The sequence below is a fragment of the Equus przewalskii genome, chromosome 28 (assembly GCF_037783145.1).
Source record: "Equus przewalskii isolate Varuska chromosome 28, EquPr2, whole genome shotgun sequence".
Classification (NCBI taxonomy): Eukaryota; Metazoa; Chordata; class Mammalia; order Perissodactyla; family Equidae; genus Equus; species Equus przewalskii.
Window position 1 is genome coordinate 3,245,442 of NC_091858.1, and position 16,382 is coordinate 3,261,823.

The 16,382-nt window shown below is 55.7% G+C and overlaps 1 protein-coding gene across 17 annotated transcripts in view; it reads left to right on the top strand.

Annotated features, from left to right (window-relative positions):
- ANK1 (ankyrin 1) overlaps positions 1–16,382 on the top strand; it is a 622,216-nt gene that overhangs the window by 189,614 nt on the left and 416,220 nt on the right. For 4 of the 17 annotated variants that reach the window (XM_070598768.1, XM_070598769.1, XM_070598774.1 and 1 more), the window contains 5 exons: positions 422–980; positions 4,031–4,328; positions 8,848–8,931; positions 9,933–10,073; positions 10,322–10,455. The exons of 1 other annotated variant lie outside the window; for it this stretch is intronic. In XM_070598768.1, the coding sequence (XP_070454869.1) occupies positions 422–980; positions 4,031–4,328; positions 8,848–8,931; positions 9,933–10,073; positions 10,322–10,420 (1,181 nt within the window). In that variant the 3' untranslated portion in view covers positions 10,421–10,455. Of the gene's footprint in view, positions 1–421; positions 981–4,030; positions 4,329–7,387; positions 8,177–8,847; positions 8,932–9,932; positions 10,074–10,321; positions 10,456–16,382 lie in introns of those variants that run through there. 12 more of the 17 variants (XM_070598771.1, XM_070598773.1, XM_008523150.2 and 9 more) reach the window with 8 other exon arrangements.

The following is a 16,382-nucleotide window of genomic DNA, read 5'->3' on the forward strand; positions in this document are numbered from 1 at the left end:
GTCTTGAGCAAAGAAAGAGCAGGAGTTCTTTCTGCCCAGCCTTCGAGAAGTGGGGCTCTCACCTGATTTGAGACAGGGTGGAGCACAAGTCCTTTGGATCAAGGCCTCTTCACGTAGCGCTCTGAACTGGATAACAAAGAATTCCAATCTCTTTCTTTGCCATCCAGCACAGCAGTCCTCCTCTTCACCCCTACTCCCTGGCTGCCCCCCATCCAACTCAGAGTATTATTTCTCTTGCCCAGGTACCCGGGGCAGCAGCCCCAAGGCCTGAGCATTGGACTTTGAGCTTGGAAAGCCCCTTGCCCGGAATGTGCATGCCTATCTATGGCTGTGCCTGTGTGTGCGTGTGCGTGGACTTGCACGTAAGCGTGTGTGACAAAAATCGCTTCTGGAGCATGTCGCCCTCTGTCTGCCCATCCAGGTTACTCCTCGCTGCAGGACGAGCTGCTGTCCCCTGCCTCCCTGCACTACGCGCTTTCCTCTCCGCTGCGTGCAGACCAGTACTGGAACGAGGTGGCCATGATAGACTCCAATCCCTTGGTGGTCATGGATCCTGACGCCATGCTGGAGATGTCTGACATGCAGGTGTGGTCTGCGGGCCTCACACCCTCCCTGGTCACTGCTGAGGACTCCTCTCTGGAGTGCAGCAAGGCCGAGGACTCTGATGCCACCAGCCACGAGTGGAAGCTGGAGGGGTCGCTCTCCAAGGGACTCCAGGGCCCCACGCTGGGCTCTCTGGACCTCGTAGAGGACGACACAGTGGATTCAGATGCTACAAATGGCTTTACCGATTTTCTTGAACAAAAGGAAGGTCAGAGGTCAGAAGAGAAGCTGCCAGGTCATGAGAGGCAGGAGGACTCAACAGGTGTGAGGCAGGACTCAGAGAATGAAGTGTCTTTTGTTTCAGGCCAGCAGAGGGTACAAGCCCACATCACAGAATCCCCCACCGTGAGTCTGGTGATGGAGACGAGCCAGGACAGGTAAGGGCTGGGCTGCCAGGGCAGCAGGCCTTTCGTCTTTCTGGGCTTCCGGGGGAGATGGTGCCTGGCAGTGAGCACAGAGGGCATTCTTAGGTGATGCTGCCGCCCTGACCCTGTGTTCTGAGTGCCCCGGAGCACATAAATTGAGGATGGCGCTAACTTGCCTCTGAAGCCGCCCAGCTGAACTCAGGCCTCTGTCATGTAAGAGAGGAGCTGTGATCTGCAAGGCCGGTCCCGCCCCAAGACCCCTCCCGGGCATGGCCAGCAGGAGAGAGGCTGAGAGTGTTGGTACAGGGAACAGCGTGCTTAGGAGAGAGACTGTAAAACTCGGTGCTGCCACGTCCCTAAAGTGGGGCTGGAGTTGGTGCTCCAGGCCCTGTCGCCATTGTGCGCTGACTGCTGAAGACCATATTTAGAAACCTGGAGGCACCAGGGCCCGGGGAAGTTATTCGTGCAGTCACAGCCTGCGTGAGACAGGGCTGATAATGGTGCCCGTTCTGCTTAGTCCCTTTGAAAGAGTGAGGCTGGTGGGCTTATCTGGGACAGGACAAGGCTTATCAGCTGTCGAGAGCTGCTTGTTCCCCTGGCTGGCTCCTCACAAGCTCCCCGTGACGGGAAGGCTGGTCCTGTGCGGGCCATGGGGGAGCAGCGTTGGCAGCACCTCTGCAGACACTGAGACTCCTCAGGCCACGGCCCGGCTCACGGCCCTGCAGTGGACCCCTACCACACCCCCGGCGCTGTGCTCAGTGCAGAGGAGGCCTAGGGGGAGAGAGGGAGAGGACACAGACCTGTGATGGGCATTATTTTGGCCTTTCTGGACCAGCACAGGAAGTGAGTGGCAGCGGCCCTTTCCTCCATGTCGCTGTGCTTCCTGGACTTTCCCTAAAGCAGCGAGGTGTTTCATGCGCTCCCAGAAGGCTGTGGCCACCCAAGGAGCTCCAGTCAGGTCAAGCTGTGGGAAGTCTGTCATCATTTCCTCTTCCCATCCACGCTGCCCTCAGGCCGGCTCGGAAGCTCCAGGGCCTACTCTCTGTGGCCTGAATACAGGAGGGAAAAGAGAGTCGTTAGCAGATGGGACAGCAAGGGTTCATTTCGCTTCCCAAACAAACCTTTGGTTATTGGGGAGAATTGGATGGACTAAGCCCGTGAGGATTCCAAGTGAAATCCTGGCATTTCACTAGAGAGAGGCCTTCTTCCAACAAGCTGTGATGGCCATGCGTTCAGCCAGCATTGATCACATGCTCACTGGGTGCTGGCCACAGCACCAAGTAACAGCAGGGTCACTAGATAGGGAGCCAGAAGGCCTGAGTGCTGAGCCATGGTATGTTTCAGAGCTGGGCTCTGTGTCCTTGGTCATCCTCCCAGTGGGGATAGACAGATATCGTTTACTCACTCAACAATATGCATTGAGTGCCTCCCCTGTGCCAGGCATCTAGGAACAGTGCCTGGGTGCCTGGGATATGGCATTGAACAACAGACAAAATCTCCACCTGCAAGAAGTTTACATTCTGCTGGGGAAACAGACAATAAACAAGATAAAGTGAATAAAAGTAATTAAAGAGAAATGCTGGATAATAAGTGCTAAAAAGAAAAATAAAGCAGAGAAGGGGGTTGGATAGGAGGTGTGTATGGTGTGGAGAGGGGGTGGTTGAAATTATAGACGGGGTGGCCTAGCAGCCTGAGATAGTGGTTTTGGAGTAAACTTAAAGGAATCTGGGGGTGAGCTGGGTGAATACCTGAGGAGAGACAGTCAGCAGAAGGCCCAGCTAGTGCAAAGGCCCTGGATAGAGCATGTCTGGCCCAGTCAAGGAACAGTGAGAAGGTCGTTGTGCCTTCAGCAGAATTATTGAGGGAGATGAGGTCAGGGAGGTAATGGGGCCGGACATGTCAGGCCTTAAGGTCCTAGAAAGATTTGGTATATACTGGGTGGGATGAGGCGCCATTAGAGGGTTTCGAGCAGAGGAGTGAGGTGATCTGGCAACTGCCTGGAAAATAGTCAGACATGGCCAGGAGTAGAAGCAGGGGGATGTCCTAAGAGGTGAGAGTCCACTAGGGTGTGGACCAAGATGGTAGCAGTGGTGGTGGCGAGAAGTGGTTGTGTTTGGTTGTGTTCAGGATATATTTTTGAAAGTTGAACCAAAAGGGTTTGCTGACAAATAAGATGTGGAGTGTGGGGGAAAGAGAGGAGTCAAAGAGTTCACTGGTATCCTTGACCTGACAACTGGAAGGATGAAACTGCATTTACCGCAGTGGGGAAGACTAGGTAGGAGAGGTTTGGGGAGAAGATCGTCAGCATGGATTTGACCACGCTGTCCTCGAAATGCCTGTTGGAAGTCCAAAGCAGAAGTGTTGAGGAGGTGGTAGGCTACACATCTGCAGTTGAAGGCAGAGATGCTGGAGACATGCATCTGGGCATGAGGAGCCTGTAGACGGGGTGTGAGCATGGATTGAATGGTCCCTGAGGAAGTGGATAGAGATAGAGATGAGGTCTGAGAACTGAGCCCTGGGGCACTCCAGTGTTCAGAAATCAGAGAAATAAGGAGGAACCAATGAAGGGCACTGAGAAGGAGTGGCCAGAGAGGGAGGGAGTTAAACCAGTCAAGTGTACTGTCCTGGAAGCCACGGAAGAGCATGTTTCCAGGGGGAGAGCATGAACACCTTGTCAGATGAGTCCTGAGAGGCGGACTGTCGAGTGAGTGTCCTGGAGGGCTGGAGGGGAGGTGGGTAAGATGACGGGTGTGGAGCCCTGGATGACTCGACCATCAGTGAGGGCCAAGTGCCTCTGGTGCCCAGAGTAGGGAGCCGCCACTCAAAGGGAGGGGACAGTGGTACTGGCATCCGTGGCCCTCTCCACCTGGACAGCATGGATGGACCGTTTGTTCCTCTCTGGACAGGGCAATCAGCTGTGTGATTTGCTCACGCTCTCCTGCCCCTCAGGTGGGCAATACAGGACGTGTCCTGGCTGAGCCAGGGCTCTGGAGGTGGAGAGTGTCTGAGAGAGCAGAGACTGAAGGGTGACCGAGTGTTCTTTCTCTCTTCCCGGACCCCAGACTGCAGGACTGGGATGGGGAAGGCTCCATTGTCTCATACCTGCAAGATGCTGCACAGGGCTCCCAGCAAGAGGAGACCACGCAAGGCTCGCACTCAGTGCAAAGAGCGGTCACCACCGTCCCAGGGCTGGAGCCCCATGGGTCTCAGGAGTATGAGAAGGTCCTGGGGTCTGCACCTGAGCACTTGCGGATAGAGCAGCCCGAGGCTGAGAGCCCCCAGGCTGACCGGGAACGGAGACGACAAGGCCACCAAGAATGGGTGCAGGAGGCGGAGAGCACCTTCTCCGGGGTGGTACAGGTGAGAGCCGCAGGGGCGCCTGCTGGGGCCTGAGGCTCTAGGGCGGCCTCTCTCTCACTCAGGCCCAGAGCCCAGCCTGTTTCCTTTCTTTAAAACTTGCGGTGGTGCCTTCACTTTCTCTAGAAGTAAGGATGCAAGGTCTTTACCTACCTCCTACCTCGACCTCTCCCGAGGGAATGGAGGGGCGACAGCTATGCCGTCATCACCCTCACACCTGCCCCAGCTCTCAGCTGTTACTCCCATCTGGCAGCTGACGGTTGAGCAACTTGCCCAAGGTCACAGGGTCATAGGTGGGCTTTGAGTTAGGTCTGGCTGATGCCAAAGCCACGGTTTTGTTTTTCTTTTTCCATCATGTTTTAGAAAGGGCTTAGAGCCAAGAGAACTGGGTGTTAGGCTAACGCTGGTCTGCGTGGCGATGGCCATGCCACTCTCTCCTCAGCCCCTCAGTTTCCTCACTGGTAAGTGAGCAGTGATAGATTATCACCAAGGTTCATCGGGCTGGGGAATTCTGATTCTGTGGCAGGCTCACCAAGTGAAGCAGGAGGTGGGTAGAGAGAACGTCCCCCTAGGCCGCTCTCCTCTCTCCGCCCCGTCCTCTCTTCCTCCCTCCCTACTTCCAGTTTACTCTACTTTACTCATTTTGTGTATTCACTTTTGTCTTCACTCCCCATTCCCATTCTCTTGCCTCTCCCCATTTCCATAGACAACCATTTTAATGCATTTTTTGAAAAAATTTTTATTATGAAAAAATTGCAAACAAATACAAAAACAGAGTAGCACATTAACTTAGCACGCGCAAACCACACAGGCTCCAGAATGACCCACTGGTGGCCAGTCTTCTTTCCTCTATACCCCCTCTTTCCCTCTCCCTCCATGTTATTTTGAAGCAAATACCAGACGTCTTATTAATGTGTGTCTTTTCAATGTATGCATTTTTATAAAATTTGCATTGCTGTTCCGTGCATATGTTTTTTGTTTTTCGGGGTTTTTTGCTGATGAAGAGTCTCCCTGAGCTAACGTCTGTTGCTAATCTTCCTCTATTTTGCATCTGAGCTGCCGTCACAGCATGGCCACTGACAGATGAGTGGTGTAGGTCTGCACCCGGGAGCCGAACCTGGGCTGCCCAAGAGGAGTGTGCCAAACCTAACCACTAGGCCCCAGGGCTGGCGCGGTGCATGTGTATTTTTGATGTGTACATAAACGATGTATTCTGTGTCTCGTTAGGTTTCTTACCGTTCAGGCAGCACTGTTTGCTCGTCCAGGAACCATTTCCCCCTCTCCTTCGTCTCTGCTCTTTCTTCTCTTCACTCCCCTCCCCCATCTGAACCTCAGCCCTGGGAGGCACCTTTGGGACCCCAAGACTGGGTTGGCTGCACCATGGTCCTGGGCTGCTGGCTGTAAAGAACTGCTAGGAATTAAACAGGGTTTTATTTAGAATGCTCCCCTGCCAAGTATGTGCCTGGGACAGGACAGGCAGCTGCGTCCATTTTTAACCCCAGCCCACCCAGCATTTTTTGCCACAGGCTGTTCCTCGGCACCCGCTTCTCCCGGGAGCAGGAGCATACCCAGAGGGCGGTGCTCCCAGCCCGTGTGCACCCCAGAACCCTGGGGACGAGAAGGGTACCAGGAGCATTCTTCTCCACCACCTCTGCTGTCAGCTCGGTGAGGAGGGAGTGGGGGAGAGAACAGGACTGCCCTGCTGATCCCGAGAGAAACAGTCTAGGTCACACAGCCCAGCTGCCTTGTTTATAAATGAGGAAACTGAGGCCCAGAGAGGCCGACGTCAAGGCCAGGAGGGCCCCATCTCCTGCTTCCCAGTGGCAGTGAGTGTGCGGGCCACCACGTCTAACCCCTCCCCAGCCTGGGACAGGACAGAGTGGCGTGGATGAGCCATTGTCTGAATCATCTCAAGGGACCCCAGGGATGATAGCAAGGCCCATTTAAGGTGACAGTTTGCAAAACACCCATTTCCGAGTATTTCCAGTGAATCTCTGAAAACAGCAAGAGAGGGATAGAGAGATGCCTCGTAATTTGGGGCTTGGGAGGTGGACCTGAAGTGACTGTAAGCCGCCCAGTCACTGAGGAGGACCCTGGTGGAAATATCTGAAGTTGGACTCTTTTTGGCTGGGCCAAAACCGAACGCCCTCCGGCACCCAGCTCCGTTGCGGGGCTGTGGCCTCTGTGTTTCAGGTGCTCTCTTGTTCAAGTGAGGCAGTATTGTGTAGGGATGGGAGTTTGAAATCAGACTCTCATTTACCCTTTCACAGAGGCAAGTTACTTAACATCTCTGTGTCTCCGTTCCCTTTGTGTTGAACGGCAAAATCATAGATCCTGCATGGTAGGGTTGTCGTGAGGCTTAACCAAGGTAATATGTGGAACCACCGAGAACCACGCGGAGCGGTGTGCGTGGTGGTAAGTGTGTGCTGTTAGGGTTCGTCGTGGGACTCCTCGGAAACCCCATGATGCCCCCAGCGCTCTCGAGAACGGGGTGGGGAGAGAGCACTCTAATCTCTGTTTTGCGGGGAGGAAACTGGGTCCCAGAGGTACCGGCTTCCCCCAGCCCCCACCAGGAGGGAGTTGCAAGGTCAATTAGCCGTGTCCCAGATCTTTGTTCTCTCTGCCACGAGGGCTGCTACTCAAAGAGGAACAGCCTGATCCCCAAAGTGGATTCCTTTCAGCCACAGCTGCTGTGGCTGCCTCTGTGAATCTACTCTGTAAAGGCGACTGTAACGCGTGTGGGTCCTGCTTGTGGGCGTTGACAGCCCAGCCTGGGGACAGCCTCTAAGGACAGGCCTTAAATAGACACACCAGTTACACACTTACATTTAGGATCGCCGTGCCCAGTAAAGGGGGCACCAAGGGCGCATGGGGCTGATGGGAATTGTTTGGGCTTCCAGGTGGCCCCGCCACCTGTGCTGGACCCTGCCGCACTCCTTTGGCTGGGCCTGAGAAAATCAGTCGTCCCGGGGCTATTTTTGAAATAAACCTTTAACTCTCCAGGGTATTAGCCAGTCCCATCTGCACAGGTGCGGGGGGAGTGCTGTCATTCTGATGACGGCAGTAGCAGGCATCCCTCCCCAGGGAAACACACAAGTAGCCACGTTCTCGGACACTTTGTCTTCTAGAGTCCCTGAATGAGAAAATTACCCTGGGCAGAACTGCCTCAGTTCGCATAGGAGCAGGCAGGCAGGAGAGGTGAGGGGGCAAGCCCCCCTTCAAGCTCTTGGGGTGGACAGAGCGGGACGGGGCGGGACTCAGTGCACACAGTGACTTTGACATGCGCTTTCAGTGCCCGGGACACACGCACCTGCTGGCTTCCTTCTAGCCCAGTTGGACAGCCCCAGCAGCTGGTTTGGGGAGCTAAAATTATCGCAGTCTGACATCACCCAGGCATGAGGGCAGAGCCTGGGGCTGCTCCGTAGAAGGGCACTCAGGCAGGCAGTTCTACTGAGGGGCCGGTCAGTCTCCTGGCCAGAGAGAAAAAGCAGGAGGCCAAGGGGCAAGAATGGAAGGGGTCTCAGGGGGTCACAGGAGTCCAAGAGGAGAATGAGAGGTTGGACCTCCCCAGCGACCAGATCCCCTGGGTCCGCTGGTCCCCCAAGGGCCGGGCTGGTGAGGAGGAGGTGAGGATGTGGACTTTCATCACCCAACTCCTGGTCACTCTCGTGCTCCTGGGCTTCTTCCTGGTCAGCTGTCAGAACGTGATGCACATTGTCAAGGGCTCCCTGTGCTTTGTGCTGAAGCACATCCACCAGGAGCTGGACAAGGAGCTGGGGGAGAGCGAGGGCCTGAGTGACGACGAGGAGACCATCTCCACCAGGGTGGTCCGCCGTCGGGTCTTCTTGAAGGTAACGGCTAGGCAGGAGGCAGGCCTGGGGCTGGAGGCCAGGGCTGGGGGCACAGCGCTGTGCTGTGTGTTGAGAGAAGCTGGGTGATGGCGCTGGATATGAGGTCAGGGCCAGGAAGGCCTCAGGGGATGGGACGCGCACTGCGAGTGAGGACTGAGTGCAGCGTTGGCTCAGACCTCTGCTCTGTTATGGCAGAGAAAGCTCAGCTGTGGGACTCAGTGGGCTGTTCTCGTCCTGCTTCGGTCCCCAACCAGCTTCAGGAAGTGAGCAGGTCACACTCAGGGTGTTGGTGTCTTCGGAAGGGCTTTCTAAACTGTAAAGTACTGTAGAAATATAAATTAGGTGGCTCATTTCCTGTCTCAGGGCTTCCTAGTAAAACTTCCATATTCCTCGCTGTCTTGCCTGCTCCTGGTGCTGCTGCCGCAGTGAGCACACAAAGCTCTTGAAACCAAGCTTGGGGCTCCGTCCCGTCCTCAGGTCCCGTGGCTCCATGGGCCGCCTCTCACACTTGGGTGTGGGTTTGGCTGCCACGACCTGCTGAGTTGGCGTTTCCTGCCATGGTGGGGATTTGTCTGACTGTGGTTTCTGCTACTGCTATTTCCTCATCCTCCATTCTTATTCCCAAACTCCCACTTAGCAATCTCGAGTTTTCTCCCTTTCTCTAATTCCAGGGAAATGAGCTTCAGAATATTCCAGGCGAGCAGGTGACAGAGGAGCAATTCACGGATGAGCAGGGCAACATTGTCACCAAGAAGGTGGGTGCAGAGAATCTCCTGAGCTGGGGAGTGGCAGGTGGGCTAGAAGCTAGAAGGCTGTGGACTCCTCTCCTGGCTTCTTGCTGCTGCCATAACGGGGCATAAGCACAGCCCAGAAGAGGTGGTTCTGGTGCCAGGAGCCCTTGTCTTCCCTGGTCTGCACATGACCTTCCTCAGAGCCACTTTGCCTGATTCCACCTGAGTTCAGCTCCTGCTACTCTGTTGCAGAAGGCCCCATGGAGCAGCCCAAACCTAGTCCTGTGATGCTGAGCCCTGTAAGGCAGCCGTCTGGTGGTCCTGGACTGCCACAGCCCTCCTAAAATGAAAAGGATGTGGAAACACCTTGAATGGGTAGATTTTAATTCAGCAAAACATGAATTTGCCTGTCAAGGGTTGGGCCCCATCTAGATATGGGCGAATGGGAGAAGGAGAGAAGGGAAGACCTGTACGCTCCACTGCAGTGCTGCTCACACTGTTAGAGGGAAACCCCAGTGCCTGTCTTTCCTTCTGCACAGCAATCAGGGATCGTGTCTTGTCGATGTTTTCATGTCCCACTCCTAGCACATGCTAGGTGCAGAGTAAACAGTTAGAATATTTGGATAAATGAATAAGGGAACAGGAAGATTGCATCAAATTACTATAGATGAAAAAGAAACGCCCCCTGCCCTCCGGAGCTTACAGCCATCCAGGGAGGACAGACTGCATCAACTTGCATCGACACCAAGAGGCAGAACGAGGTGCTGTGGGCTGGAGACAGCAGTCACACGTGGTCAGACTCTGACCACTGATGAGAACTGCTGAGACCCCCGCTGCAAATTCTCGCCCCTCCGAGGCTGTCCAGTGTGAATTTTACACTCAGTGATGGGGGTGAGAGGCCCAGCCCTGTTCTTGGGCCCCTAGGACAAAGGCTGCCTCTCCCTGATGTCACTCCTGGGAGCTGCTCTTCGCGAGTCTGCCCTGACGGCTTCGCCAACCTTTTCTCCCTGACGTCTCTCTTCCAGATCGTTCGCAAAGTTGTTCGTCAGATAGACTCGTCTGGTGCCGATGACACCCAGGAGCACGAGGAGGTGATTGCTGAGGGGCCCCTGGAGGATCCTAGTGAGCTGGAAGCCGATATTGATTACTTTATGAAACACGCCAAGGTACTGCGGTGGCTGCAGCCTCCGAGGCGCCCGCCTTCCGAGTGCCCAGCGCCTCTCCCTGCTGCTCCCCTCTGCGCCAGCCCGAGTGGCTTCCAGTCTGCACCATGCTCACCTCTCTCTGGGCTCCCCCTTGAGCCTCCCTTCCCCCTGGCAGGGCCTCCACAGGATGCCTTTCAATCTCTTGCCTATCTTTCGCCCCGTCTCTCTGTGTGATCTGTCCTGCATTCTGTCTCTGCTGCTGTCTCCAGGTGGAGCTGAGAGGGAGTAGCCTGCAGCCGGACCTGATAGAGGGCAGGAAGGGGGCTCAGATAGTGAAGCGGGCCAGCCTGAAAAGGGGGAAACAGTGACCTCGAGCCCCTCCCCTCGGAGGGCCTCTTTGGAGGTAACCCCGTCTTTCTGCATCCTCTCTGCATGGCCTGGCCTGGTTCTGAGTGGCTGGTCTTGGGAATGGCTGCTCACTTCCTGACCCCCCCGTCCCCTGTCCCTTCTTCTCCACCCCCAGCGGATGCAGGATGAGCAGTGGTCTCGAGCATAGACCCGCCTCTCCTTAGCGTCTGTGTCTCTGAGTCTCGGTTTCTTCATCAAGAAAACAGTCAGCAATACCTGCTGACCTCCCTCTCGGGGAGTGCAAAAGACAGATTTGCCAAAACGCTTTCCTGAGTGAAGGCTCTCAGTAACTCAGCAGTAATGTCATCCTGGAAACCAAGCCCTGGGGATCTGTAGGATGGGGCACAGGGCGCTGGAGGGTACAGTAGAGTCTGTTTAGGCTGTGCTGTTTCCACACAAGTCCCCAGGAAGTGTCCAACAGTGACAGGCGTAGACCCACACGGTCTCTTGAACCTGGAACCCTTCAAAAGTCCTGAGGAACCCAAGGCTTCCATTCTCCTTGATGTTTCTTGCCCTTGCTTTCTAGGAAAGGACCAAGTTAATAGGCCCAAGGGGTAGCTGGCATTCTCCCTGCAAGTCAGAGGGAGGCGGGGCTGGGTGCATGGCGTGTGTGAGCATGGGGACAGTGTGGCTGAGGACCGGGGCTGTGCGGTGATGTCGATGAGGGGGCTGAGAAGACACTGCGGCGAGGGCTCTCCAGCGGGCCCGTGCGGTGCTGGGGGCTTCAGCGGCCAGCTCTGACCTCCGTCCTCCCTGAGGGATCCTGTACTGAGCTGCCCCGAGGCCCTTCACTGTGCCCAGCTCGGGGCAGCTCAGTACAGGATGCGTCGGGGTGGGAGTCGGCAGGAAGTGGGGAGGCGTTGTGGCCCCAGCGCAGCGCTAAGTGGGTTGTGGCCATTTACACCCCCAGGGCCTCGCTCTGGGCCAGGTGGCACGCAGGCTCCAGCTTTCTGCATTCGGCGAAAAGCGGGGCCACTGCCTTGGAGCCACCAGAAGTGCTGACTCTGGGCTTCCCGACATCCTGCAGCATGTGGGCAAAAAAGAGGCCCACGGATCCAGTTAGGGGATAAAATTAGACCTGACGCCTCAGCAGCTTAAGGAGGTCACCGTGTTAACCCCCGCACTGCCAGGGGCCCCGCCAGGCTGCTGGTTTTGGAGACTAGCTGTAATTACTCCTGGAAGTAATCCCAAGGTGCATATAATTTGAAAAAGCAGAGAGTGGAAGGGAAAGTATCCTCTTCTGCCTGATTTTTCTTATGGCGGCAGTGGCAGCAGCGGCTTTAATTTCCAGCTCCTGTTTGGCTCAGGTGCTCCTGATGTCCCTGAAGGCGGGAGAGGCAGCCTAGAAGCCAGATGGGGGCAAGGCTGGAACGTGGACTTTAGAAAAAAAAAATGTCTGGAGGTGGTCTGCAAAGTGGCTGAACCCCCCCACAGGGTGTGGCTCCAGACCCCCGAGCATGGGTGTCAGGAACACTGAGCAGCCTGGCTCCAGGCCAGGGCTGGGGCCTCTGCCAAGCAAAGGCCGGGGGAGCGTACGGTGGGGACAGTGGTGAGGGAGCCAGCATGGAGGCAGGCTCCCACCTAGGTCCCAAAGAGCAGTGGAAGAGCGGGCGGCCTGCGGTGCTCTGCCCCCAAGACAAAGACCACAGAGAAGACAGCGAGGGCCAACCTCTCTGGCCCTGCACACTCCCTCCCACCCACTCGCAAGCATGGACAGTCGGTCCCCATATTTGTGAATTCCACAATTGCAGAAGTTACTTTAACCCCTAAACCAGCACTCATAGCACTTTCGTCATGCCTGGGCATGGCGGTGAAACCTGCAGTGGCCCTGTGTGCACGTCCCCGCTGAGGCCTAACAGGCAACACCCTGCCGCTTGTGTCAGCTCTCCTGCTGTAAACTAGTCTCCTTTTTGTGGTCTATTTAGTGCCATGTTTTTGCATTTTTGTGCTTTCTTTTGGTGATTTCATTGTTCAAAGTGGCCCCCAAGCCTAGTGCTGGAGTGCTGTCTAGTGTCTTAAGAGCCAGAAGGCTGGGTGGGCCTTCCGGGGAAAACCCGTGTGCTGGTGAGCTTTATCCGGGGCTGAGTTCTAGTGCTGCTGGCCGTGAGTCCAGTGTCAGCAAAGCAACCATGTGTATTGAATAAGGGGTTTTAAACAGAAACAGGCATAAAACAAGGGTATGTCTTCACTGGTTGACAGAAGAGTTGTGAACAGCGCGGCTTGCAGGAACCTAGTGCTGCTTCCTCCTGAGGAGCCACGGTTCGGTGTTGGCTAAGCCAGTGTTCACGGCGACTTTATAGAATATAAGAACTACTGTGAGTAATGCTAGTGACTGTGTTTGTTGCAGAGAGAGTGGAAGCTGGGGCTTGGGAGTCTAGATTCAAGGCCTGTCTTCCCCTCTCTCCACGTGGTGTGACCTTACACAGGTCGTTTAACTGCCCTGAGCATCTGTCTCCTAGGGGGCGGATGGAAGGCGTCCCCTCTGAATGTGTGTCAGACTTCTGTAAAAAGGCCTAAAGATAATCGCGGGAGCTGTGAGAGCTGCTGTGAAGAGCAAGGAGAACACGTGGATGCAGCACTCACTCCGTCCCCCATCTCACCTGTAGCCGGGCCCAGGGCCAGGTGGGCGGCTCGCCGAGCCTCAGGGCCTGAGCCGCAGCACAGCGCAAATGCCCATCTCTCCCCTGTAGGGCGGCCATGGTGGTGGAAGAGTGTCTGTGAAAGGGCTGTAGACGTTGTCAAGTCCTAATGCACTGTTTCTCCAAGTGTGGTCCGCATCCCTGCCTCTGTCATCTGAGAGTCTGGTTAAAGTGCAGATTCCTGGTCCCCGCCCCACACCTGCTGAAGTAAATTCTGGAACTCAGGATTCTGCATCCAGCCCCTCCACTGATTTTTATGCATACTGAAGAATACGTTATTATGAGATTTTGGTTTTCCTTCCCAAACCTCCTAAAGCTGATGTGGCACAGTTGTAGGCTTTATATTTAAAAGGTGAGCTGAAATGAAGGATGGTGATAGTTTGGTCAAAGGAATGGCACATTCCCCTCCCAGGTGAGGACTGAATCAACCCCGATCACACGTTCTGACTCCCCACAGTCACTCCTGACCCGGGGAGGAGTCTGGGTCTGAGGCCTGGCTGGCACGGAGGGTTGCTTTCCAGTCGTATTTAAGAAGCTGTTTAGTCAAGGCCTGATCGTTTGGGGCAGACGGTAGCAGCTGGTGGGTTGTGCTTCACGCCCAAGTATTGAGGCCCAAGAATTATGGTGTCAGTGCTGCTAAAGTGACAGCATGGAGCAGGGCAGCAGGAGTGCTGGGGGCAGGACAGCCCAGCCACCCTCTGGGTCACCAGGAGCCTGGGTGGGGCACTGGTCGTGGGCACCCCTCCGCATCTGTGTGGCTCCTCCTTCTGGAATTCTCGGAAAGCTGCGGCATGAAAAGGCTGCTGCTTTTTTTGGTTTTCCTTTTTAAAAGACACTTTCTATTCAGACACTATAATTGCAAGACTTGTGTTAGCTCTGAGTAAATAGAATATTTTTGTAAGTTTTCAAAGTAATCAGTCAGCACTCTCAGTGGGAGAAGGCAGGGAGGCAAAGGATGGTGGTTTATTTTGCTGTTTTGTTTTCAGTTACAGCCCACCCTCCCTCCCCAGCCATTGCGGTGTATGAGAGTCTGGGGCACAGGGAGAGAAGGGCGAGCCACAGACCCTGGGTAGGGGGTGGAAGAGGTGGCAGCACAGAGAAATGAAATGAGGAAAGGACCTGACCAGCGCAGCCACTTGGAGGGGCGGGGGGCTGTTTCCTCAGCTCTTTACAGGGTAAGACCTTCTTGGGGCTCCAAGGGGGAGAGGCGCAGGATGGTGGCAGAGAACCGAGGGGGAGAGGCGCAGGATGGTGGCAGAGCACTGAGGGGGAGAGGTACAGGACAGTGGCAGAGCACCAAGGGGGAGAGGCACAGGACGGTGGCAGAGCACCGAGGGGGAGAGGTACAGGACAGTGGCAGAGCACCGAGGGGGAGAGGCACAGGACGGTGGCAGAGCACCGAGGGGGAGAGGTACAGGACGGTGGCAGAGCACCAAGGGGGAGAGGCGCAGGATGGTGGCAGAGCACCGAGGGGGAGAGGTACAGCACAGTGGCAGAGCACCGAGGGGGAGAGGCGCAGGACGGTGGCAGAGCACCGAGGGGGAGAGGTACAGCACAGTGGCAGAGCACCAAGGGGGAGAGGCGCAGGATGGTGGCAGAGCACCAAGGGGGAGAGGCGCAGGATGGTGGCAGAGCACCGGCCACAGCCAGAGACTCGCACTGAGTCCTCCCTCTGCTGCCACCCAGATCCTGCTGGATGGAGCACTGCTCCTCCAGAGGATGTGAGCTGTGACCAGAGTGACCTCTAAGCCTGGAAGTCTCTCCTCGCCCCGAGTCTGGGCAGACGCATGGGCGGGAGGTGGTAGCCTGCCTTCCCAGGTTCAGGATTTTATCAGGTCTCTTATTTGAGGCATGCTCAGCAGTGGGGTAGGCACTGTGGGGACCACCAGGAGGGATAAGGCCCAGCCCTTGCCCTCAGGGTGTTTACACTCCAGCCAGGGGAATAATGCAGAAAGGAAAGACAGGACAAAAATGAGGGCATTGCTGGAGAGCCCTGTCACCCTTGACATGACTGTCCTAAGCACTCTATATGCCTTTAGCTCTTTTGAACGTCACAACAATCTAATGAGGAATGTCCTGTTCTTGCCCTCATCTTACAGCAGAGGAAACTGAGTCACAGAGAGTGTAAGTAACTTGACCAAGTTCATGCAGCAGGAAATTCTCAGACACACATGTATGAACTCAGGCAATCGGCTTCAGAGTTCATGCTCTTAACCACTACATGCTGTGATCGCTCTAAACAAAAGGCAGTGACGGAGAGGAGAGCTTCCACTTGGGAGCAGAGGAACAGGGAAGCTGGAGTGGTCAGGAAGGCTTCATGGGGGTTAGGTCTTGGGGGGGGGGGGCAGAACTTACATGGAGAGGAGACTGGATGGCATCCTGGCCAGGAGAGGCCAGCAAAGGCAGGGAGCTAGTGGGTGTGGCAGGACGGGAAGACTTGGAGGAGAGGGCGCTGCTGACAGGGAGGCCCCGTGCTGGAGGAGTCCGGCCCTCCAGGGTGACAGTTCTTTCAAGCACAGCAGCAGAAGGCCTGGTTTGTGCTCTATGGCCACCTTCCCATCCCTGGAGGACCACTCAGTCAGTTCACCTCGGTCACCTCCAGCTTCCTCCCCAACCCTGTCACCTGTCAGGCCCAAGACAGCTCCTGATTGGCCAACAGCTCTGTCTCAGAATGAGTTTCTGCCTTTCTATGTCACTTCCCGCCCCACTCAGGAGATTGCCAGCTCCTCTTTATGTAAGTGTCCTTCTTTTCCCCATGCCTCCCAAGGTCCCTGCAGACAGAGTCCCGACGGGCCAGCCTTGGGAACACGGAGTTCCCACCCTAGGTTGGAGGCCGAGGCACGGGCGCAGGGGCATGTCTGGCTGTGAATCCCAAGCTGCAGAGTTTGGACTTCACTCTGCAGGCAAAGCTGCTGTCTTCCAGCCTGGGACACACAATAGCCTAGGGAGAAAGCACCTGTTTTTCAAACGTTTCTCTGCCACAACAGAGCTTGTCCCTCCACCGAGCATGGGGAGAGGCCAGAGGCGCCTGTCAGGAAGCACTTGTGGACCAGAGCTGAGGAGGCTCTGTTGTCCTTTGAGGCTAGTGAGCGTCTGAGGCTTTGATCGCGTCTGAGGCTTTGATCGCGTCTGCTCTGCCTCTGGGTCCCCAGGGCTGGAGCACAGCAGGTGTCATTGCATGTTGGCTGAACTGAACTGAAAAAGTGGAGGCACCGCTGCCTGGCCTAGCCTCTTTCTTGGAAGAGCCCTGGCTCATGAGAATGGTCCCTTTCCTAGGCACAAG